The following is a 25,156-nucleotide window of genomic DNA, read 5'->3' on the forward strand; positions in this document are numbered from 1 at the left end:
ATAAGCATTATTAACACACACACCCCCCACTGTAATCATTCTGTAACTTTCTCAAGGATATTAACTTCCCCTTTATGCTTACTGTATTGTTATCTTTTCATCAGGAACCAAAATTAACCCAAAATGGAAATAAAAATTTAAATCTTATTGATACAGAAGAAAAATTACTGTCCTGTTCATAAAAAAAGGAAAAATAGTTTACATGGATCCACCTTGTTTAAAACAAAAATCACAACTCTTGTTTTGTGAAAAAGAGGTGCTTTTTACTCTAGAATTCCTTGTTCTGGGATCACTTAATCACTATTTCGATGATGAAGGAACTCTGAACTTCTAAGCAAACAATGCCATGACATACTTTATATATATGCACAAAAGTTGGATAAAACACAAAACCAGCATTTTGACAAATTCACTTTAAAATGTTTTCCACATCAACTACTTAAAAGAAGTTACAGCAATATGATCTTCCACTGCTCAGGAAGACAGAGTGAACTTGGATATGATGAAGAACATTAAAAACAAACACACAGAGCACCTGGGTCTGGCCTTGTGGGCTAAAGAAATGCTTCCTGAATTTGCCCGAGGTGATGTGTTGAGCAACTGTGCCACAGTTCACCAGCAGCGACACTCTAGTTCTTCAGTATATTCCTGTTGTGAACCTATTTCTTTGAATTTAATCATCTGGGATGATTGCTGCAGTGTGAGTCTTTAGCATTTTGAAAATCCCACAGAAGAGATTAAGAAGGTTCCTCTTCCCAGAAGACACTCATATAAAGCATGCTTCTATAGGGTTAACTGTTCAGAAATTGTAAGGTGCATGGTCACCACCAGGTAAGCAGCTCTACAGGGGCCCGTGGCCCATACTCATCCTTGCGTGCCCAGGGGAGCCAGCGTGCATATGAGCAGTAGGGAAGTGGCATAACAATGCAGAAGGGCTCAGGACAACTTGGCATTTTTGTTGTTGTTGTTAAACTCAGGCTTATCAAGAGTCATAAGGACTCATCTCAATTTGTATATACACCTTCAGACCCATACAGATAGATGCATAAGAACATGATCATTTCTGTTCTTCACAAAGTACTCAGAATTCTGACAAGAAACACTACAAGTTTATATAAATGCCTATTTGCATAGCAGCTTACAAATTCAATAGTTGTCAGAGGCTTCACGCGGTGGGTCACGCCTGTAATCTCAGCACTTTGGGAGACAGAGGCGGGCAGATCACTTGAGGTCAGGAGTTTGAGACCAGCTTGGCCAACATGGCAAAACTCCGTCTCTACTAAAAATACAAAAATTAGCCGGGTGTGGTGATGGGCGCCTGTAATCCCAGCTACTCAGGAGGCTGAGGCAGGAGAATCACTTGAACTCGGGAGGCGGAGGTTGCAGTGAGCTGAGATCACGCCACTGCACTCCAGCCTGGGTGACAACGAAACTCTGTCTCAAAAAAAAAGTTATCAGAGAATAGTAGATACTGTTTTAGCTATCAGTTTTTGCTGAGAGTACTTCTGACACCCATAGGAAATTGTAAAGGTTTTCTCCTCAAGTTGTAAATTCCTTTTATCCATTTATGACATTTTCTCTATCATATACTAAATCCTATCCATCCTCACATTGATTTATTACTGTTACCAAAATACATTCAAACTGTTTGTATACACACATATATAGGTGTATATGTATGTGTGTGTGTATATATATACTTATTTGGTTGAATCTTATGAAACTGCTAATTTTTTTTTTACCATTTTTGACCTATGAAAATAGTTTTTTTCATAGGGTTGAACCTAATGAAATCTGAACTTTAGCTAGCTGGCTATATCTTATATACTATGCAGTACTTTCTGCGTTACTTCAGCAGGAAGAATGAAAATGCTTACCCCATTCACCAGTTCTTGTGCAGCCTTGCAAAACTGTGCTTGCAAACTGCTGGTGAATTTCATGAAAATACTTAGAGGTATAGCAATTTTCACATATTTAGCATTTAACTGAAAAAAAGGTCCAAACTGAGCATATTATCTTTGTAACTACATCACCCACTACTTAACTGGAACAGCCTACCTTATAAAGATGGCTTTTGCAGACTTCAGGCCAGGTCTAGAATCAATAGGCCAAACAATAAAATATGAAAACATTTTCAACTGGGAATTCTGCTACCTCTGTGTCCTCCATAACATTCAATATTTAGAGTGCCCAAGACACTGCGCTAAGCACCAGTAAAAGAGAAACACCCCGGAAACTTCAAGAAACTTACCATCTTTCAAGAAATATAAAAATATAAATAATAAGAGAATATTCTAAGAGTTTTAAGTTTCAAACTGGGACAGAGTAAAATGTAAAAAGACAGCACTTCAGAAGTTTTAAACTGACTTCAAACGTTAAGGAAAAAGGCAAATACAAATGTGCTTTGAGTCTAAATCCAGGTCAATATGATAATCAAATGTGCTCTCGTCCACAGTTCTGGCCCCAAGAAGTCCTCTTATCACCCCATAACAGTGACTAGAGATCCTCCAGGTCAGTTAAGTCCACGGCCACTTTCAAGAACAGAGTGTCATCTTTAAGGTAGGCGTTCTTGGCATTCTCCAAAACAGAATGAGCCACAAAGCGGGGACAGCCAGATGCAATGTTCATCTCCCCATCAGGTCTTTTAAAGCTGCTGCTATTGGGGTCAGGCTTGAAGGTCTCCATAATGTTCTTTTTGCCACTCTGGTCCAGAAGCATCAGGGTCACCCTCTGCCTGAATGGCCACTGCAACAGTGAGTCAAACTCTCCTCGCATGACCACAAAGTATAGGGACAGGTGTGTCCCCTTCCCAGACCCATCCCCATTCAGGTATGCTCTAGCACAGAGCCGGTAGCCACAGCGGCTGGTGTAGAAGGACTGGCTGAAGATGGACACTGTGTGCCCATCCACCGCCTCTCTCTTCTTCATCTTGTAATCTGTCACCTTCCAAATGAGCTTTCCATTATAGCAAGTACCCTCCAGCAGTTTAAATCGCTCTTCATTTTTACTCAGCTGTGCTTTATGAATATTAATGTGGGTATCATGTTTGTTAGTTTCCTCTTCTAAAACAGCTGCAAATAAGAAAAAAAAAAAAGATTCCATAGGCCTAAAAGTTATCTTTAAAATTTTCCCAGTGGAATTTTGTTACCTGAAAAAGAATCAACAAAATTCTGACATCCTAAAGATGAGCCGAATTCATTTGTTGTAATAATATTAACTCAGGGAATATTATGTCTTGGCACACTGCCTCCAAGGAGACCTGGATGTGTACTCTTAAACTCACTGAAGTGTAGAGAAGACACACTGAGCATTCAACTAGTGTGAATCAGCATGCTGAGCCCCACACTTTTCTAACTAGAATGCTTTTAAATAGCCAAACCCTTTAATATTTTTCCATAACTAAAACAATGATCCCACCACATCTCTCCCTGAGGCTTCTCATTATTTTCCATTCTTCTTTAAAGTCATCAGTCCCTGTTCTTGGAATCTGCTGGCCTGTTTCCAGTCTTGGAATTTCCCAGCCCAGTCCCCCAACCCCACTTGTGGGCCTCCCTCATTTTTACCTGAGTGGCCAGAATCTTACCATTCTCTTTCACAAATAGCAGATTCAGCCATTGTTTATCCTGGACAGATATGACTCTCTATTTGGCCAGGTGTTTGGTTGTTTCATGAACACATGCAGACAAATGAGTCACCAAAAGAGAAATAAAATATCAGACATACCTAATCTTTGATCATTGTTTTCTAGCAGGGTAATTTTCTGTTTCACTGTATCAACTGCTTCCATCAAAGGCCTCAGGTCAAATTTATTTTGTTGCTGGTTAACCATTTGTAATAATTGATGCACTTGAGCTTCTAGCCAAGCTGACTTGTCAATGTGACTGGCAAAAACCTTTCATTACAAAATGGATAATCATGTTTAAAAAATTAGTGAATATTTTAGCAATTCATTGAGATTAAAATTTTTTTCAATTCAAACATATCACATTTAATCAATTAACAGAATGAAAAATACAAGCCCAGAAAATAAAATTCAATGAGGATCACAGAGAGATGAGCCACCTAATTATCTTCCTCCTCCTCCTCTCCTACCACAGCTCCTGTTCTAAATGTTTGAACTTTTCTTTATCTAATTTTTATCCTCCCTCTGTTTCCCTCTGCTTGGTTCTCCAACCCATCTTTATATATTTATTTTCATGTTGTCTCTCCTCTTGCCCTATCACGTCTTTCTCTTCTTAGAAGCCAATCTCCTGATTCACTCCTGCTCTGCTAGAAGGTGGAGAATGAGATGGAATAGGCCCACCTGTTCTGGCCTGAGCTCTACAGGTAGTACAGAAGGCCCTGAGTACGGCCTAAACTTTTGACTGCTCTCTCAGGTGGAAGAGACTAAATAAAACTACTACTCACTTTCCCTATGTGTGTACAACATAAGGTATGGCTACTCAAAGTACCCATTTTGTTTTTCACTTTCAGTATTTGATAAATTACATGAGGAATTCAATACTTTATTATAAAATAGGCTTTGTGTTAGATGACTGCCCAACTGTAGGCTAATGTAAGTGTTCTGAGCATGTTTAAGGTATGCTAGGCTAAGCTATGATGTTTAATAGGTTAGGTGTATCAAACACATTTTTGACTTACGATATTTTTAATGTAATGGGTTTATCAGGACATAACTCCATTGTAAGTCAAGGAGCATCTGTGCATATTAATGTATATACACATATGCATATATACTTTATATATATTTCACATACATATATGTTGTATGTATATGAGGGGTGTGTGTGTGTGTGTGTGTGTGTGTGTGTGTGTGTGTGTGTGTGTGTGTGTTTAATGTATAATGTGCTGGCCAAGTATGGCAATTATAGGGCCTAGATTTTCTGGGATAACTTAAATTTCAAATATATTGCCTACAGCACATGTCTTGAAATCTTTTTCACTATAAATTTTATAATCATGATAAAGACATTATTCATCAGAATTCATTTATGGTTATTTAATGTTCATAAGTTACTAAGTATTATTTTTGCTATATTTTAGTGATGTTTAAAGCATTTCCTTCCCAAGGGAATTAATAGTTTCACTTGTTGACTACAAAATGCAGAACTACAGATGCTCTCAATGAATCTGCAATCAAGTGATTAATACTGGCCCAACATTAATTAAAACCCTAATTGCTATAAATTATATGGAAGCATTGTATCAATGTTAAAGTTACCGATATTGCTAAACGTACTGGGGTTGTGTAAAAGAAGATCTTTATTCTTAGGAAATACATACTGAAGTATTAATATGTACAGGTAAAGGGCCATAATATATGCAGCATACTCGCAAATGGTTTAGAGAGAGCACGTGCACACACATGCACACGCACACACACACACACATCAGGGGAGGAGCAGTGGAGGGGAGTATGAATGATGAAGCAACGGGACAAAATGTTGACCATGAGGGAGTCTGGGTGGAGGTTACACAAGTATTCTTTGCACCATCTTATTCTTATAGCTTTTCTGTATATTTTAAATTATTTATATTTAAAAAGTTAAAACAAAAACTCTCACTGCAATTGAAAGCCAAATCTTGGCTTTCAACGGAAAGGCCATTTCTTACCTGGATGTTTGGGAGGAAGCTTCCATTTTTGCCAAACAACTGTGCAAACTGCTTGAACTCCTTTTCAAGTTTCTTTATAGTTTCTGCTAGCTGCTGGATTTTACTTTCTTTCTGTTCTAGGCTCTTGTGTAAGTCAGAAATCTAATAACAGGAACGTGAGGAAAAATAAAGTCACTGAATATAACTGCATGCATATAGTTAAAATCGTACTTGCAGCTAAGAAAGTATTTCTAGGAAAAAATACACATATTTATTTCTAGGAAAATATTTACAGGTAGCTTCCTACATAATTATAGGAAGATATTTACAGGTGGTTCCAAAAAGCCACATCTACAGAATTTCTCATCAGCCTTTTCTATACCTAACCTACAACGATGGTTCATCTAATGACAGACATCACCTGACTGAATTTACTGAACTGGTTCTCTTCATTCATTCAACATGGACTTATTAAGCAACCACAGAAGCCAGGCACCTGTAATCCCAGGTACCTGGGAGGCTGATGGGGAGGATCACTTGAGTCGAGGAGATTGAGACTAGCCTGGGCAACACAGTGACACCTTGTCTCTTAAAACAAAACTACCACCAAAGAGTACTGATCACCATACCACATTAAATGTTACATGCACAGTATCAATAGTAATAATGGCAAAACTTGCTGAGTGTCTATCATACCCTTATATTCATTAGCTCTTGTATGCCTCAAAGAACCCTATGAGTTGCACGAATATTAGACTCATTTTTCAGATGAGGAAACAGAGGTACAGAGTTTAAGTAACCCTTCCAGCATACAAGCCAGCAAGTGATAGGCAAAATGCATGGGTAGCGTATTGACAGATTTTATAGTCTACTTGAAGGAAACAGTTAGATACCTAAAGCTGATCCTAGACAGCTCTTCTCTTATTCCCATATCCATTCAATCTGCAACAGTTGCCAATTTTAACTTTTAACATGACAATAGAAACAAAAAGACTTAAATCCATTTCTCATTTCAGCACTAGTTTCAGTCTTCATTATTTCTCCCTTGGGCTGCAACAGCAGCTTTCTAACTGGTCCTGCTCTACCCATTCTACCCCCAGCACACACCAGAACATAAGTTCCATGGGAGCTGGAACTGCCATGAACCTCACAGTCCACTATGACCCCAGCAGTTGGACTGGTGCCTGGTACCAGCAGGTGCTTAATAAATATTTGTTAAATGAATGAACAGCATGAATGCTCTCCCTGGCTTTAGTCTTGTTCTCCTTCAATTTGTACTCTTTACTGTGACCAGAATAATATTAAGAGAAAAATCTGGTCTTGAGCCTTCCCTGCATAAGCATTTCTAGTGGCTTGCTTTTACAGGTGACACTGGGCCCTACGTGACCTGCCCCTGGCTACACTTTCAGCCTCAAAACCGTTCACATTCCACATGAGTCCTGCCCAGCAAGACCACACAACTCCTATTTCCTGTCAGGCCCTGCTCTCTCAGACACCTCTCTCTTCATCTAAAAACTACCACTTTTTAAGCCTCCACTCATGGGTACATCCTCTTGGAAATATTTCCTTACTTGCACCACCCACCGAGACCACCTCTCAAGTTCCATGATACCCTGTCCATATTCTAGTGTATAAATTATCATTATCATGCTTATAACTTGCTTTTTGTTGTTGTTTTGGTCTTCTTCTCCACTAAATTGTTTCTTGAGACTACATCTATTTCTTTATCCTTAGAGCCTAGCACAGTGCCTGGCACAGAGACGGCATTTGATACATATTTTATGAATGAATGCACAAATGGCTGAGACAATCATTTGATCTCTGGCCCTGGAATCCTTTATTTAGACCTCTAGCGCTGACTTCCACCTACCTGCCTGACCAAAAGCAAACTCCTTGTCTCTCTCTGCACCCTCACCTCTAACCTGCTCCAGTTTTGTAGTGCCCATCTTGGTTATTATCATTACCATGTCCCCTCCCTACTCAGCTAACTACATGTCATTTACAACCTCAGAAGGTCTCTTGATACTCTCTCTCTTTCCAGCCCACTGATATGGCCTTGGTTGAGCCTTCACCATCACCACCACCACCTCCAGCATCTTGCTTCCACCTACTATCGAAGTACTTATTATGTGTTAGGCATTGTACTACTAGCTTAACTATATTATCCCTTTTTACCATCACCACAACCCCATTTACAAATGAGGAAACTGGGGGTGACAGAAATGAAGTAGTTTGTCCAAACTCATATGGCTAGTGTGCAGCCTGGCTGCAAACCTAGGCATTCTGGCTGCAGAGCCTTCACTCTTATCAATTGCCATGCTATTACCAACTGCCTTGCTTTAAAAAAGAAAAACAAACAAACCACTTTGGGTGGCTGAGGCAGGCAGATGGCTTGAGCTCATGAGACAAGCCTGGGCAACATGGCAAAAGTTTCTACAAAAAAAATACAAAAATTAGCCGGGTGTGGTGATGCACACCTATAGTCCTGGCTACCCAAGAGGCTGAGGTAGGAGGATCTCTTGAGCCTGGGAGGCAGAGATTGCAGAGATTCCAGATCGCACCAGTGTACTCCAGCCTGGGTGACAGGGCCAGACCCTATCTCAACAAACAAACAAACAATTAGCTGACCAAGTGTTTTCCAATTAGGAAACCTCCATTAGCTCCCTATTATTGAAAAAAAACATTAGTTCAAACTTCTGGCCCTTAAAACCTTTCTGAAACAAGGCAGAGTAGGAATGAATGAAAAAATAATTGAATGCACAGTGTTCAAAACTTCTTAGGCTACACGGAAGGCCACTGCAATCTGGATCCAACACACCAGTCTCCAGCTTTTCTCTATCTCATACTCAGAAGTCCATTCATCCTAAAACCCCATTTCCTTGACTCATCAGCATTTCTTATGCCTCCCTGCTTCGGTGCAAGCTCTCCCTTTTGGATGTCCTTCTTCCACAACATTTTAACTGATGAATCTTTCCTCCTTCAAGAGGCAACTTGGATGTCTTACCTTGAAAGTCTTCCCCAACTCCCCTAGAATAAACTGCTGCAGTCTCTGTACCCCAGACTGAGTTATAGCATGTCCTACAAGGCATGACAACTTACCTGTTTACATTTATGTTAGTTCTTCAAGGGTAGAGGCTACATCTTCCTTGGCTCAGTGTCCCTAGCAGCAAACATTGTACCTGACATATAGTAGGTGTTTCTTGAATGAAAAGATGGATGAATGAGGCAACTGATACAGAAAAAACTTGGGAACAGTTACTAGGCAGCATGCCTTCTACCAAAGTTACTGTTTAATCAGTCTTCCTAATTTTCTCCAGGATCCGACCCTGGAACTCATACACCTACTTTAATAGAAAATCAGACATCAAAAAATCATCTGCAGTAGTAAACATCAGCCTCCTTTTCTGAAAATGGATGGTTTTCTTCCCTACCTGGGCTTGAAAAGTCTGATTTTCTGAGATGTTCTAACAAAATAATTAACTTTCCTAAAAATTGCTTAATAGAATCAGCATTTATTGAGGTTAATATGAGTGCCACAGGCACTATGGAAGTCATTTGCATAAATTTCACTTGATAATCACAACTCGGTGAAATAAGTGTGTATGAATGCATTTATCAGGTTGCAAAGCTTCCCAAAGGCAGGAGTTTAGACTTACCACAAAATTTATAAAACCCATAGTGCTTAGAATAGATAGTCAACTGTTGTTTCACAGTAATATTAATTTAACTGAAACATCAAATTGCTAAGTGCCAGGTATTAATCAAAAGGTGTGTAGACAGGCTATTGAGAGGCAGCTGTGGTATACCATGGGGAGTACTGGACTCAGAATCAGAGGACATGGGTTTTGAGATTGAATTCTGCTACTTACGATTAAAACACATAAAAATTTCTCAGAGTTCAGTTATTTCATCTGTTGAATGAGGGGGATGGACCCAAGGATCCTAAAGGCACCTTACAATTCTAATGTTCTATAATCCTCTGAGCCTGTTTGGCCACTTAATAGAAAAACATCTACGTCCAATTGACTTATACTAAAATAGAGGAGAATAGAAAAGTACAAGCATAGAGCAGGTAAATCCCAGCAATTCTGTTACCTCACTTTTTATTTGAACCTTTGAAGATTTACCTGTTCTTCTAATTGGACATTCTTTTCCAAAACCAAACGCATGTGCTCCCGTAAAGCTGAACGCTCATGTTCCTGCAGGTTCCTCCGTTTATCCTTCAATATGAAGAGAAAAATAAGTCAGGTTGCTGAGAGGCTCCAAAAATGAAAGAGGTGGTAGGATATTCTGCTAAAATAGAATCTTAACAACTTTGCTTACTTTAATAGTTTAAACACGCACCAGTCTGTAGGTGGGTTGCAGGAAAAATGACTCCAGTGGGTCCCTTTTCCAGCTTTAGGATTCGTGTTTTTTGTTTGTTTGTTTTTTGAGACAGCCTGCTCTGTCGCCCAGGCTGGAGTGCAGTGGCGTGATCTTGGCTCACTGCAGCCTCTGCCTCTTGGGTTCAAGCGATTCTTGTGCCCCAGCCTCCCGAGTAGCTGGGATTACAGGTGTGCACCATCACACCCAGCTAATTTTTGTATTTTTAGTAGAGATGGAGTTTCACCATGTTGGCCAGGGTGGTCTTGAACTCCTGGCCTCAAGTGATCTGCCTGCCTTGACCTCCCAAAGTGCTGGGATTACAGGTGTGAGCCATCCCACCTGTCCCCAGCTTTAGGATTCTACGATACCCATGAGACAGAGAAGCTAATTTTTGTATTTTTAGTAGAGATGGAGTTTCACCATGTTGGCCAGGGTGGTCTCGAACTCCTGGCCTCAAGTGATCTGCCTGCCTTGGCCTCCCAAAGTGCTGGGATTACAGGTGTGAGCCATCACACCTGTCCCCAGCTTTAGGATTCTATGATACCCATGAGACAGAGAAGCTAATTTTTGTATTTTTAGTAGAGACAGAGTTTCACCATGTTGGCCAGGGTGGTCTCAAACTCCTGGCCTCAAGTGATCTGCCTGCCTTGGCCTCCCAAAGTGCTGGGATTACAGGTGTGAGCCACCATACCTGGCCCCAGCTTTAGGATTCTACAATATCCATGCGACAGAGAATCAAACCAATATCAAAATTCTCAGCGCTGATTTTCTTCCTTGCCCTGAGAGTATATGACTGTGGGTTAAGCGTAGTTATTATCATCTCTCAACTATTCCCATATAAAACCTATCTCCTTCATGGGTTATCTTCAAATCAGTTTTGTTTATTTGTTTGTTTTTTGAGATGGAGTCTCGCTCTGTCGCCCAGGCTGGAGTATGGTGGCTCAATCTTGGCTCACTGCAGCCTCTGCCTCCTGGGTTCAAGCGATTCTCCTGCCTCAGCTTCCCGAGTAGCTGGGGATTACAGGCACATGCCACCATACCCGGCTAATTTTTGTATTTTTAGTAGAGATGGGGTTTCACCATATCACTCAGGCTGGTCTTGAACTCCTGACCTCATGATCTGCCCGCCTTGGCCTCCCAAAGTGCTGGGATTACAGGCATGAGCCACCGCACCTGGCCTCTTCAAATCAGTTTTAAGTCAACGCTAGTTCTTCCTCCTGTCAAGCACATTTCCATGCTGCCTCCAATCATGGACTGGCTGCCATGGGCAGGAGGAATGCCACCTGATTTTAATTTCAGCCCATACAAATTTGTTGCCCTCAAAACCATAGAATACATTTGCAAGAAGAAATGGTTGCTTTTTCCCTAATCATTAAAATTTTTTTTTTTTGCAGACTGCCTATATTACTAGTAAAAGCAAATGCTTGTTAGGTGTTCAAGGTGATCCATGCAGTCTAACTAAATATTTGTCATCAATTTCCATTTGGGTTAGGGTTGGCTTTTTTGGTGACAGGCTGTTCTAAATAAGGTTCCGGAGAATAACTCCCCCAGCCATCCCAAGCTCTGGTGCTGAGGCAAGTTCTAGAATACAAACCAATTGGAGATTTGGGCCTGACTGTAAAGATCATTTTAAGAGCTAGAAAGCAATTCTGCTTTTTTTTTTTTTTTGAGACAGGGTCTCACTCTGTTGCCCAGGCTGGAGTACAATGGCATGACCTTGGCTCACTGCAATCTCTGCCTCCCTGGCTCAAGGGATTCTCCCACCTCAGCCTCCCAAGGAGCTGGGACTACAGGGTGCACCACCACACCTGGCTAATTTTTGTACTTTTTGGTAGAGACAGGGTTTCAACATGTTGCCCAAGCTGGACAATTGTGCTCATGCACAAAAAAGGTAAACCCTATCCTTTTTGCAGCCAAGACAACCTCTGGTTTGATATGTGACAAATTTATAGACTCTTCACTGATTTTTTTTTTAATCCTTCTCAGAATATACATTTTTTCAAATGGTTTTTAAAATAAAAGAAATATGTGCTTATGTCAAACAACATAAGATGAAGAATAAAAAGTAAAAGGCCTCTTCTGTCCATCTCCACACCCAGTTTCCTAGTCTTACCAGAGTCAGTAAGGATATACACATATTTTTAACACAAATGAGAACATACCATATTTAATTTTTTACATATATCTCATTATTTTTATCAGCTACATAGTATTCTAAAATATGAATACATAATTATGTAGTTGGTGTTTTAATGATAGACTTACAGGTTGTTTTCAGCTTTGGGTTGTGGGGTTTTTTTGCTATACCAACAGTAGTAGGATAAACATCTTTGTGTGTGTTTGTGTATGTGTAATCACTGTATAACTTAAGAAAGGATATCTGTAACATAAATCCTAGCAGAAATGCAGGGTCAATGTGTGGATTCATTTTTTATTTTCATAGGTATAACCAAATTGCCCTAAAAAAAGTGAGATATCATAAGATGTTTTAATCTTTGTCAATTTGATGATATTAGGTAAAATTATATTTCTTGTTATAATGTATATTTATTTAGGAGTGAAACTGAGCATCTTTTCTTACATTTATCAGCCAAATGAATTTTTTTCTGGAACTGCCCATATACTATATTTCTTTGCCTATTTTTCCATTAAGTTGAGTAGGTTATTAACATGTAAGGTTTCTTTGTATATTAAGGAAAATAGCCCCCCCTTTTTTTTTGTCTGATCATATGTTGCAAACTTTTCCCTCCAGTTCACTGTTTGCTATTTGACTTTATTTATGGTATTTTTTAAAATCATATAGAAGTTTTAAATATTTATAAGTTTATCAAAATTATGGCTTCTGGCTTTCTGTTAGTCATTCAAGAAAGGGCTTTTGTTGTTGTTGGGGGGGGTGGTGGTTTTGTTTGTTTGTTTTGAGACAGTCTCACTCTATTGCCCAGGCTGGAGTGCAGTGGCGCGACCTCGGCTCATTGCAACCTCAGCCTCCTGAGTTCAAGCGATTCTCATACCTCAGCCTCCCGAGTAGCTGGGATTACAGGCGTGCACCACCACACCCAGCTAACTTTTGTATTTTTAGTAGAGGCGGGGTTTCACCATGTTGGCCAGGCTGCTCTCGAACTCCTGACTTCAAATGATCCACCCACCTCAGCCTCCCAAAATGCTGGGATTACAGGCGTAAGCCACCACACCAGCCTCTTTAAGAATAAAAAAATTCACTCATTTTTCCTTCTAGTATTTTCATGATTTCTGAAGTAAACTTCTTATTTTGGAAAAATTTTAGATTTACAGAAAATACAGAATAATACAGAGCATGACATATTTTAATGCCTAAAACTTTGCTCCATCTGGAATCTATTAAAAAGACTGAAGTAGAAATCAAATTTTATTTTTATTTTGTGTAATTCATTATTATTTTAAAGCATTTAAGAGGTAATAACATACATATTAAAACACGATTTTAAGTCCATTTTGTTTCAGTATACTTGGTGATATACAAGGGTATATCACCATAAAACCAGGATTTGTAATCATGAGAGGAATAACCCCAGAAGGTTCCCAAACCAGGTGGAGGCAATGGAATCAGAATTAGAAATAATTACTGTGGGCCAGGCACGGTGCTGTAATCCCAGCAATTTGGGAGGCCGAGGCAGGCGGATTGCCCGAGGTCTGGAGTTCAAGACCAGCCTGGCCAACATGGTGAAACCCTGTCTCTAGTAAAAATACAAAAATTAGCCAGGCGTGATGGCGGGTGCCTGAAATCCCAGCTACTCAGGAGGCCGAGGCAGGAGAATTGCTTGAACCCGGGATGCAGAGGTTGCAGTGAGCCGAGATCGCGCCACTGCACTCCAGCCTGGGTGACAGAGCAAGAGCAAGACTCTGTCTCAAAAAAAAAAAAAAAAAAAAAAGAACAAAGAAATAATTATTGTGATGGTTAATTTTATGTGTCAACCTGGCTAGGCTATGGTGCCCAATTGTTTGCTCAAAACAAATCTATATGTTGCTCTGAAGGTATTTTGCAGATGTGATGAAAACAATGTGTAGACTTGAAGTAAGCAGATTACCCTCCATAGTGTGGTGGCCTCATCCAATCGTTTGAAGGCCTTCAGAGCAAACACTAAGGTTTCCTGAAGAAAAAATGCTTCTCCTCAAGACTGCAGAATAGAAACTCCAGCCAGAGTTTCCAGATTGCCAAGCTGCCCTGCAGATTTAGGACTTGCTAGCCCCCACAACTGCAAGAGCCAACTTCTTAAAATAAATCTCTCTATATATGTATATATCCCATTGGTTCTGTTTCTCTGGAGAACTCTAAAATAATTAGCCTTAAATTTCTCAGAACTGTATGTCTTTCTCCATCCTTGATGGAACAGAGAGTAAACTGAACTTGCCAAGTGAATTATACAGTAGAATGTATAGGCAGAAACAAAAAGTCATTCCATACCGTTACAGCACAGCCATAGTGCTTAAAAGGACAGTCTTGCTCAGCTTCAGGACATACAGCCAGGTGTTCATCCACCTACGAAATGGATGGTCACAAGCTATAGAAATTCATCACTTATTCTCCAACTGCAGCAATCAGGGAGCCAAGAGTGGCTTGGGAAGAAGGCAAGGACCAGGAGGAGGAGAGAGGCCTGGCAAGAAAGAGCTATGATGAAAGTTGAAGAGAGTTCACAGGAAAAAGAGAAGAGAAGACAGATACATCATGGTCATGAGTGTAATTTAAGCCCTGGGCCCTTATCTTTGGGACTGTATCAAACACAGACCACAATGATTACTAAAACTTTATCTTCCATAAAATCTATAGAGAGGATTATTTGCAGTTACCTCAGTTTTTAGAATAATCTTCGCACAATTGTTGGGACAAAATACTGGGTATTCAGGACACAAGTTTTCCTCATGATTCTGAAACAGAGAAAGTGCAATAAAACAAAGGGTTGTCTTTCATGGCCTCACAGTGATTACACCTGTGTCTCTTTGGGGATATATGTCACGTGGCTTACTCTCTACGGGAAGTTATTGCCTAGTTCCAAAAAGCGATTAAAGATGTCCACTTTCTAGGTGTAAATGAACTTAATTAAAATATTAAATTTTCCAATTATTCCCAAAGAAAGTCATAGAGCACAGGATTCAAAGACGGTAGATTGGGGAACTGCCAGCATAGCTCCTTCGGGACATGTAAAAGGTACCCATGCTTTCTTTTTATGCCTGCATCCTGCCTCCCCAGCTACACTGCAGAATTCAGAGAGTAGACATTATAGTCACCTCCTTGTGACTCAGCACCCAGCATTCATTACACATACACAGCACGTGTTCAAATAATATTTTTGCCAATAATAAATGAATAGAGTGCTACCAACAAGAAGGTTTTAAGCTTTTCACAGAACTTCTCTCCAAAAAGCAAATTCTTTAGACCTAATTCTGTACAAAAATAAATGCAGGAATGTTCTTCTGGCATTCCACCTGATTCACTGTGACCACTCAGGCATAATTTAGCTCCATAAAGATGAATGTTGTATGTATTGTTTTTCACCTGTAGATTGATGACTACCACATCCTTTTTGCAATAAAGGCATTTTTCCTCTCGAAACTGACAGTATGCACTCAAATGCTCTTTCAGGTCTTTCCGTAGGACTGGTTCCCGGCACTTCTCATTAGAACACTGCACAGCTTGAAATAAGCACTGCTGAAGGTGATCCTGCAACAGATAACAACAGGCCAGTGGGACCTGCTGACCAGGGTGGTAGGAGGTCAGCTGGAAGGCCTAGGGAGGGAGAGAGAACAGGGTGGGCAGCTGGGCAGAAAGGCTTGCACAGGGCAAGGCATAGGGTAGGCCCTCAGGGGATGCTGCCCACTGCCTCTGCTGAGGACAGGGCATGGGGAGGGCTGCTTGTACCAGAGATGGGAAAGCCAGTCTTGGTTGGGGGAAATTCAGAGGACAGGGGAAGATAGGTGAAGAGGGAAGTACACCAAGTTTGTTTTAGATGATCTAATAATGTGCTCATATTCTCAGGTTAGTTCTTGGATATTTTCCTTAATTTACCAGTTCTTCAAGGACATTTTTATTTCTTTTGTGGACTCTTCATCCCAACCTCCAGCATCAAGTATGGGTCTCTGCATAGCAGATGGTAAAAGGACACAGGAAAAGGAAAAAAGGAGAGAAGGGCATATCCTAACTCAAGGAAGAAAGGGAAAGGATTAAGAAGATGAAAAGAAGGGAGAGTAAGCTATTCCAGAAATGATAAAGAAAAGGAGGCAGAGGAAATATAGGTATGCAAGCCCAAGAGAAGCTAGGAATGGTCAGACTGGTAAAATCAGGAAATATTTTTAACCATTAATAATACTTTATTGGCCACGTTTGATGGCTCATGCTCGTAATCCCAGAACTTTGGGAGGCTGAGATGGGAGGATCACTTAAGGCCAGGACTCAAGTCCAGCCTGGGCAATGAAGTGAGACCCCAAGACCTTGTCTCCACAAATTTTCTTTTTTAAAATTAGCCAAGTGTTGCAGTGTACACCTATGGTCCCAACTACACAGGAGGCTGAGGTGGGAGGATCAGTTGAGTCCAGAAGTTTGAGGCTGCAGTGAGCTATGATTGTGCCACTGCACTCCAGCCTAGGTGACACAAATAATAAGTTATTTAAATTTTATTTTAAATATTCTCTAATTTTATTTTAAAAATTCTCTAATTTTATTTTAAAAGTTATTTTAAATATTCTGTTATTTATTATTAAAAATAAACATTTAATTATTGACATGTAAATAATGTATTTATTATAAACAATATATATTATAGTATTTATAATATATAACATTATATATACTATTTAATACTATTTAATATTAGAGAATGATTACATGGACAGTGTTCATTCCAAGGTTCTTCACATTCTATTTTATTTTAGTTTTAGTTTTTCTAATTTTATTTTTGAGACAGGGTCTCTGTCACCCAAACTGGAGTGAAGTGGCGCAATCTCCGTTCACTGCAACCTCCACTTCCTGGGTTGAAGAGCTTCTTGTGCCTCAGCCTCCAGAGTAGCTGGGATTACAGGTGTGCACCACACCCAGCTAATTTTTGTATTTTTAGTAGAGACAGGGTTTCACCATGTTGGCCAGGCTGGACATTCTAGGTTTTTTTTTTTTTTTTAGACAGAGTCTCGCACTGTCACCCAGGCTGAAGTGCAGTGGCACGATCTTGGCTCACTGCAACCTCCGCCTCCCAGGTTTCAAGAGATTCTCCTGCCTCAGCCTCCCAAGTAGCTGGGATTACAGGCACCAGCTACCATGCCCGGCTAATTTTTGTATTATTAGTAAAGACAGGGTTTTGCCATGTTGGCCAGGCTGGTCTCAAACTCCTGACCTTAGGCAATCTGCCCACCTTGGCCTCCCAAAGTGCTGGTATTACAGGCATGAGCCACCACGCCTGGCCAACATTCTAGAGGTTTAAAAGCAGGCATATCTCAGTGAAAACCTTTGAATCACTGCAGTTATTGTGATGCTGGCAAGTTGCCAAAATGTTAGAGAACCTGTCCCCCTGAGGGTCCTTTAAGACAAAATTGGCAATCTAAGACTCACAGGGCAAATCTGGCCTGCTACTTGTTTTTATAATTAAAGTTTTATTGGAGAGGAGCCACACCTATTCCTTCACATATTGTCTATAGCTGCTTTCCCTCTAAAATGGGAGAGCTGAGTAATTGTGACAGAGACTGTATGGCCTGCAAAGCCTAAAATAGTCACTATCTGGCTCTTTATTATTATGATTATGATGATGATTATTATTGTTTGACTCTTAACAGAGTTTGCTGATCTCTTCCAGAAGAAAAAGCAAACAGTTTTTTGACAGTGAGATAAACAAATACAGCTATTCTCCTTCACCTCTGGTAGTAAGAATCATATGGTGATCACAGTTGGAATCCATCTCTTCTCCAAAACTGGTTGATATTACTCCTCAACTCTCACCCAAACAGTCAATATTCATCACAACTCTGCTGCCTGTAAGATTCTACACCTTACCATGCAAGAGGGTGGGTGGGAAGCAAGGAATGAGGGGAAATACAAAAGAAACAGGTGGAGAGAAACCAGCCCCTGCTCTCCATAAGCCAGTTTTGGTCATTAAAGCTGTTCAATGGTCCATTTGAGCCTCATTTACTTTTTAGGCTTAGTGACAACAAAGCTGGAAAAAAGGTCTTGCTCTAAGACTCGACTATTCAAAACAAGGGGCAAAGGACACATGAAAACATAACAAAAGTTCTATGAACCTCCAAATAAATCCCTGGGTTAACAAGGAAATCATTTACACATTTATAAGCTCAGTGCCTGAGGGATTTGGAGGTGTGATAGAGAAAAGACTGAATCATCTGAAATATGTGTTCCAAAATGTGTGGGTGTGCGGGAGAAATTTCAGCAGCCTCTCAGCAATTCCCTGGAAGTTAGAGAAGCCTGAGTCATGTTCACTTGCAGTGTGATCAAACTTGACATGGGCCTGACAGGCAGTGCCACACTTCCAGCTTCCCATTTAACCACCTTCCCTAGCTGGAGGGAAGAGCAGCTGAGGTCACTTCATTTGAAAGGCATCAATTCCCCTTCACTTACATTTCCCCTACACCTTGTTGGTTTGTCTCTCCTATCAATGCTTCACCTTTAACCCACAGCCTGTCTCTGTCCTGGTCTGAGTGATCTGTGTTAGATCATAAACCCCACGGGGCCAGGCCCCACAGTTGCTGGGAAACACCTACGATAGCACCAAGTGAGAGAGCAAATGCTTTTGGGGAAGGACCTCACAATTGTGTCTTTCTGTAGTCATGCCCTGGGTCCCACACAGTTCCCCCAAAATGGCATATTCTTGAGTGTTTGTTTTGTCCAGCATGTCCCACGCCCTCTCTTTTGGCTCAATGATCCCTACCACACAATTAAGGTCTAGTGGATACAAGATGTCCTCCATGCGCTCCATACGGGACGAACCTCTTCACCCACACCTCAGCCATAGGTGGGCTACAGCACTGTAGCCACCTGTATTGCTAGACTGGGAATCCTTGAGGGCACTTCACTGAATCCCTGTACCATGCTTAGCTTGGTAACTGTCACATAAAGGGGTTCAACACACATCCCTGGAAAAATGGCAAAAGCAGATATTGTTCATGAGTAATACCCACCTGGTACCGGCCCAGAATAACCTTGGCATTACATCCAGGAGCATTGCTGCAATATACATATAAGTTGAGGACTTCTCTTTTGCAGCAATTGTCTTTAAAAACCTAAAAGATAAGCATAATAAGTCTCACACACTTCAAAGTTTTACAGCAATGTGAATTAAGCTATTATTAATTTGGTCTTCAAGTGTATCTCAGAAGGCAGGTGGAAACTTCCAGACATCAGCTGGAATGGAAATATCACACTTACACCACACTGAAAGAAAAGGCTGTCTCAGATACATGCTTTTGACAAACCATTAAACATACAAGCCAGGTAACAATGCCCTGTGTACCAGGCTGCAGCTAGGTGAATCTCATGGTGAACCTGACCCACATTCTTAAAGGTCAGGAGGTGAAGCTTGGCCAAGGGTAATGCTTTCAGCTTCCTGTCCCAGGGCAAATGTATTACTTATCAGACAGTGTCACTGAGGCTGTGCTGGCTTGCTATTTTAGCGCAAACCAGGAGTTAGCAAACTTTCTCTGTAAGGGGTCAGATAGTCCACATCACGATCATCTCTGTTGCCACATTTCAACTATTCCATACACAATACTTAAATGAATGGGCACAGCTACATTCCAATAAAACACTATTTATGAACACGGAAATTTGAATTTCACATGTCACAAAACTTTCTTCTTTGGATTATTTAAAATGAATTTTTATTTTGAAGTAGTTTAAGACTCACAAGAAGTTGCAAAAATATGAGGGTTTCTATGCACCCACCATTACATAAAAAGAATTTCTTAGCTTACAGGCCATACAAAAACAGGTAGCAGGCTGGATTTGTCCCAAGACTGTAGTATGCCAACCCCTGGATAGTAGGTCAGACAGACACTAAGTACAGCATAACCCTGTTGTAGGTATTTGCAAAACATCTCATAAGGATTATAGAGAAGATGCACGTACAGCAGACTAGAGGCTCAAGGAAAGCTTCTGCTTGAACATCCTGCAACAGAATCTTAAAGGGAGAAAACTGAACTTAAAGAGGAGTTTTAAGGGAGAAAGTCTTCATGACAATGGAACAGACAATGGTTTCTTAGATACAACACCAAAAAAGAACAAGCAACCAAAAAAAGAAAAAAAATAGATGAATTAGATTTCATCAAAATGAAAAATTTTGTGTTTCAAACACACTATCAAGAAAGGGAAAAGACAACCCACAGAATGGAAGAAAAATATTTGCAAATCTTAGCAGCCAAATGTCTGCTAAGAGATTTATATCCAGAATATATAAAGAACTTTTTTTTTTTTGAGACAGAGTCTTGCTCTGTCACCCAGGCTGGAGTGCAGTGGCATGATCTCAGCTCACTGCAACCCCCACCTCCCAGGTTCAAGCGATTCTTGTGCCTCGGCCTCTCAAGTAGCTGGGATTACAGACATGCACCACCACGCCCAGCTAATTTCTGTATTTTTAGTAGAGACAGGGTTTCGCCATGTTGGTCAAGCTGGTCTCAAACTCCTGGCCTCAGGTGATCTGCCTGCCTCAGCCTCCCAAAGTGCTAGGATTACAGGCTATAAATAACTCTTATAATTCAACAATAAAAGGTAAATAACTCAATTTTTTAAAATGAGCAAAGGAAATAAATAGGCATTTTTAACCAAGAAGATGTACAAATAGCCAATAAGCACATGAAAAAAATGCTCTACTTCATTAGCCAACAGGAAAATGCAAATCAAAACCATAATGAAATATATTAGCTGGAGCCAGTGTAGGAAGGGGATGAGGAAGAAGCAGGAGGAGGGGTGGAGGAGGGGTGTGGTCAATAAAGACCCAAACAAGCCTCTCAAACAGGGCTACGAGTAGGGTCTGATGTGACCCCACAGCAGAAGAATATGGACTCCAAGGAAGGTCTCCCTCAACCAGTCTCCTGCTCCTATCTCAATGTCCAATTCACTGACTTCTTCTCCATCACCCTGAGAGCCGCTAGACAAAAGCAGTGACTTTCTTACCTCCTGAGATTTGATGACCTCCTTATCTACAGGGCAGATTGGCACTGTGTTTAATTCTCTGGAGAAAAAAATTAAAATGGAGCCAGAGTTAGTTGTTTACCTCAACAACATTTCCAAGACCAGCCCCAGGGCTCCAGCCATGCTCTAACCCTGGGCAGGCTGGTCCCTGTCTGCACATGCTGTTCCCTCTTCCCAGAAGGTGCCTCCTGTACCCCTCCTTCAGCACCTTCCTGTTCTTTCAGTTTGCCTGAAAAACTTCATGCATCCTCTGGGATGCAGTCAGTGAGTCCCTGGACAGAGCTAAATACCCTCTGTCCTTTGTTTATCACACTGTGCCACATTTGTCTCCTCTAGACTGGGACATTCTAGAGGGCAGACATGGGGTCCTGTTCCACACTGTAGCTCTTCAGCATGAGAGCACAGAACATACAGGTGCTGAATGCACAAACACATGAGGGAATGAGGATGCGCTGTAATAACCCACTTTCAAAGCTTGGCAGGGCAAAATGACTGCCTTGCTACCTATATAACCTCCCAAAGTATACCTGCTTCCACATCTCTCCTGGTATCCTCCCTCAACACAGCATGACCCAGGTCTTACAGCTGCCCAGGAGTGGACAGCATCCATGGCAGCAAGGTCCCTTCTAGGTGCCACGGCACCTCTGCCTCAAGGCAAAGGAAGATTGGGGTGACTACAACACAGACATTGTGAGATTCAACCCCTTCTCCACAGCCAGCTCCCATGATGGAGTGTATGTCTAGGTCTGCTCTCCCATGCAAAGCAGGTACAGTCTGAATTTTAAGAAAAGGTAAATGTCTGTAAACTAGTGACCAAAAAATGATTATTCTTCAGGCCCTCACAGAGGGGATCTGGGAGAGTCCTTCCTTATAGTCATGGTTCTGTGGCCAAGTAAAGCAACTCCAAAACCCATGAAAACAGTTGAGTGGCCACAGTTGCCACTTGGATGCTGGGCCTGCCATGGCCAGAGTTGCAGGCCCTGCCCACTCACCTCAGGGACAGGATGCAGTGCTGGCAGAAGCGGTGCCCACATCCTGTCTGGTGGGGGTTGTGAAGCACCGAGTGGCAGAAGGCACATTTGTAGCGCTCTTCCAACCGCTCCACAAACTGGTACTCTATATTGGGCTCAAAGTCCAAGGAAATGGAGTTGCCGGAATTCTGGCGGATGAAACCACAGGGCATACCTTTATGCTCTTCTGAATAAGCCATTCTGCAGAGGTCAGGGGAGGAGAAGGAAAATTAAGTGTGCAAACACTGAAACAACTACAGCCATCAGATGCTTTGGTTATTTGTCTCATAATTAGTGAACATCATTCACATGGTCATTCTGTTGTGACTCTGAAACAACAGTGACAACCTCCTGCCACTAGGGGGCTCCGGGAAAGGTGCAATGTCTTTGGGGTGCTCAGGTTAGAGGCTGGACCAGACGACTTCTAGCAAGATTCTATGAGATTCAGTTCTTTGTACATCAATCTTTTACAGGGTGCTAAATTACCCTGTCAGTTTGGCCACACGCCTGGACAAAATATAGCCAGGTGTGTTAATTACATTATAAGTAAACTGTTAGGAATTTTTCTCCCACTCAATGAGAGACTGGAAACCAGGTTTTGTTAAAAATTTTTAGAAGCAGACAAATATATTTCTCACCATCTTGGAAGCACAGAGGAAGTGTTTACCAGACATTGAACATGCTGGTGTCTTGAACTTGGACTTCCCAGCCTCCAGAACTATGAGAAATAAATTTCTGTTCTTTATAAACTACCCAGTCTGAGGTATTTTGTTACGTCAGCACAAACAGACTAATACTTTTTTTCTTTTTTTCAGAGACAAGGTCTCACTCTGTAGCCCAGGCTGGAGGCCAGTGGTGTGATCATGGCTCACTGTAATCTCCAATTCCTGGGCTCAACTGATCCCTCCCCAGTAGCTGGGACTACAGGCACTTCAGACACACACCACCACACCGGGCCAATTAAAAAAAAAAAAAAACTTTTTTTTTTTTTTTAGAGACAGTGACATGGTTTGGCTGTGTCCCCACCCAAGTCTCCTCTTGAATTCCCACATGTTGTGGGAGGGACCCAGTGGGAGGTAATATAATCATGGTCTGTCCCGTGCTGTTCTCGTGTGAATAAGTCTCATGAGATCTGATGGCTTTATAAGGTGGAGTTTCCCTGCACAAGCTCTCTCTCTCATTTTGCCTGCTGCCATCCATGTAAGACGTGACTTGCTCCTCCTTGCCTTCTGCCATGATTGTGAGGCGTCTGCAGCCACATGGAACTGTAAGTCTATTAAACCTCTCTTTTTTATAAATTGCCCAGTCTTGGTATGTCTTTATCAGCAGCATGAAAACGGACTAATACAGACAGGGTCTCACTATGCTGCCCAGCCTGGTCTTGAACTCCTGGACACAAGTGATCTTGGTGGCTCAGCCTCCCAAAGTGCTGGGTAAGCCACCGCACCTGGCCTAAGATAACACTCTTAAAACCTGTGGAGCCAAAGACCCAACACAGCAACACAATATTGAAGGAGAAGAACAAAGCTGGAGGACTGACACTACTCAACTTCAAAACTTATTATAAAGCTACAGTAATCAAAACAGTGTAGTACTATCAAAAGAACAGACAAATAGATCCAAGGAACAGAATAGAGAACCCAGAAATAGACCCACATAAATACAGTCAACTGACCTTTGACAAAGGAGAAAAGGCAAGACAATTATGCAAAGGTAAGTCTTTTCAACAAATGGTGCTGGGACAACTGGACATCCACATCAGAAAACGAAGCTAGACACAGACCTGACACCCTTCACAAAAATGAACTTAGAATGGATCACAGACATAAACATAAAATGCAAAGCTATAAAACTCCTACTAGATAACATAGGATAAAATCTAGATGATCTTGAGTTTGGCAATGACTCCTTGCACACAAATATATTACTCACAGTATCTATCACTGCCATTGCGGTAGATCGAATGTTTGTATTCCTCCCCAAATTCATATGTGGAAATTCTAACCCCCAATGTGACGGTATTAGGAGGTGTGCATTTGGCAGGTAATGAAGTCATGAGAGTGGAGCCCTCATGAATGGGATTAGTGCCCTTATAAGAAGAGGCCAAAGAAGGCTGGGCGCGGTGGCTCACGCCTGTAATCCCAGCACTTTAGGAGGCCAAGGCGGGCAGATCATGAGGTCAGGAGATAGAGACCATCCTGGCTAATGCGGTGAAACCCCCTCTCTACTAAAAATACAAAAAATTAGCCAGGCATGGTGGCAGGTGCCTGTAGTCCCAGCTACTTGGGAGGCTGAGGCAGGAGAATGGCGTGAACCCAGGAGGCAGAGATTGCAGTGAGCTGAGATCGCGCCACTGCACTCTAGTGTCAGAGCAAGACTCCATCTCAAAAAAAAAAAAAAAAAAAAAAAAAAGAAGAGGCCAGAGAGAGTAGGGAATGGTGGTGCACACCTGTAGTCCCAGCTACTCAAGAGGCTGAGGTGGGAAGATGGCTTGAACCTAGGAGTTCGAGTCTAGCCCAGGCAACATGGCGAGACCTCCTCTCTAAAGAGGCCAGAGAGGTCCCTGGCCCTCTTGCTGCCATGTGATGATACAGCAGTTAAGTCTGCAGCCCGGAAGAGGGGCCTCATCAGAACCCAACCACGCTGGCACCCTGATCTTGGGCTTTCAGCTTCCAGAACTGTCAGAAACCTCTGTTGTTTATAAGCTACCTAGTCTATGGTGCTTTCTTATAGCAGCCCAAGCTAAGACAAGTACCAAGCCACATCATTTCTCACCTGAACTAAATATGAGTTCATTAATTGCTTTCTTCTCCAATCCACTCTCCATACTATAGCCAGGATGAGACTTTCAAAATGCCAAGTACAATGTAAGGTTATCTCCCTTCATCTTTTAGTGGCTTCCCAGGTTCTGAGAGAAAGTCCACAATGCTAAGCAGGCTCAAGACTGTATCCTCCCCAGTCCAGCACCATCCTGGACCTCTCTTTCCTGGCTTTCTGTACTCCAGCCACACAGGGTTTATTTTGTTTTTTT

The 25,156-nt window shown here is 41.5% G+C and overlaps 1 protein-coding gene and 1 long non-coding RNA gene across 6 annotated transcripts in view; one reads left to right on the forward strand and one right to left on the reverse strand.

Moving 5' to 3' along the window:
* Positions 1–241: 241 nt before the first annotated feature.
* The window catches only part of TRAF5 (TNF receptor associated factor 5), a 48,725-nt gene continuing 23,810 nt past the window's right edge, over positions 242–25,156 (reverse strand). For 3 of the 4 annotated variants that reach the window (XM_024234632.3, XM_054521052.2, XM_054521050.2), the window contains 10 exons: positions 22,108–22,326; positions 21,098–21,155; positions 19,108–19,209; positions 15,488–15,682; positions 14,782–14,859; positions 14,399–14,473; positions 9,720–9,812; positions 5,614–5,754; positions 3,724–3,892; positions 242–3,071 (listed from right to left, as the gene is read on the reverse strand). In XM_024234632.3, coding sequence (XP_024090400.1) covers positions 2,497–3,071; positions 3,724–3,892; positions 5,614–5,754; positions 9,720–9,812; positions 14,399–14,473; positions 14,782–14,859; positions 15,488–15,682; positions 19,108–19,209; positions 21,098–21,155; positions 22,108–22,325 — 1,704 coding nt within the window. In that variant the 5' untranslated portion in view covers position 22,326 and the 3' untranslated portion in view covers positions 242–2,496. The remainder of the gene's footprint in view (positions 3,072–3,723; positions 3,893–5,613; positions 5,755–9,719; positions 9,813–14,398; positions 14,474–14,781; positions 14,860–15,487; positions 15,683–19,107; positions 19,210–21,097; positions 21,156–22,107; positions 22,327–25,156) is intronic. The other variant, XM_002809495.6, reaches the window with a different exon arrangement.
* Positions 15,558–18,105, forward strand: LOC129048091 (uncharacterized). Of its 2 annotated transcripts, none has more exons than XR_008510135.2 (3): positions 15,558–15,704; positions 15,968–16,224; positions 17,752–18,105. It is a non-coding gene; the product is annotated as an uncharacterized LOC129048091 (long non-coding RNA). The 2 variants fall into 2 exon arrangements; XR_008510134.1 differs by having other exon boundaries at positions 15,589–15,704; positions 16,053–16,224.

The sequence above is a fragment of the Pongo abelii genome, chromosome 1 (genome assembly GCF_028885655.2).
Source record: "Pongo abelii isolate AG06213 chromosome 1, NHGRI_mPonAbe1-v2.0_pri, whole genome shotgun sequence".
Classification (NCBI taxonomy): domain Eukaryota; kingdom Metazoa; phylum Chordata; class Mammalia; order Primates; family Hominidae; genus Pongo; species Pongo abelii.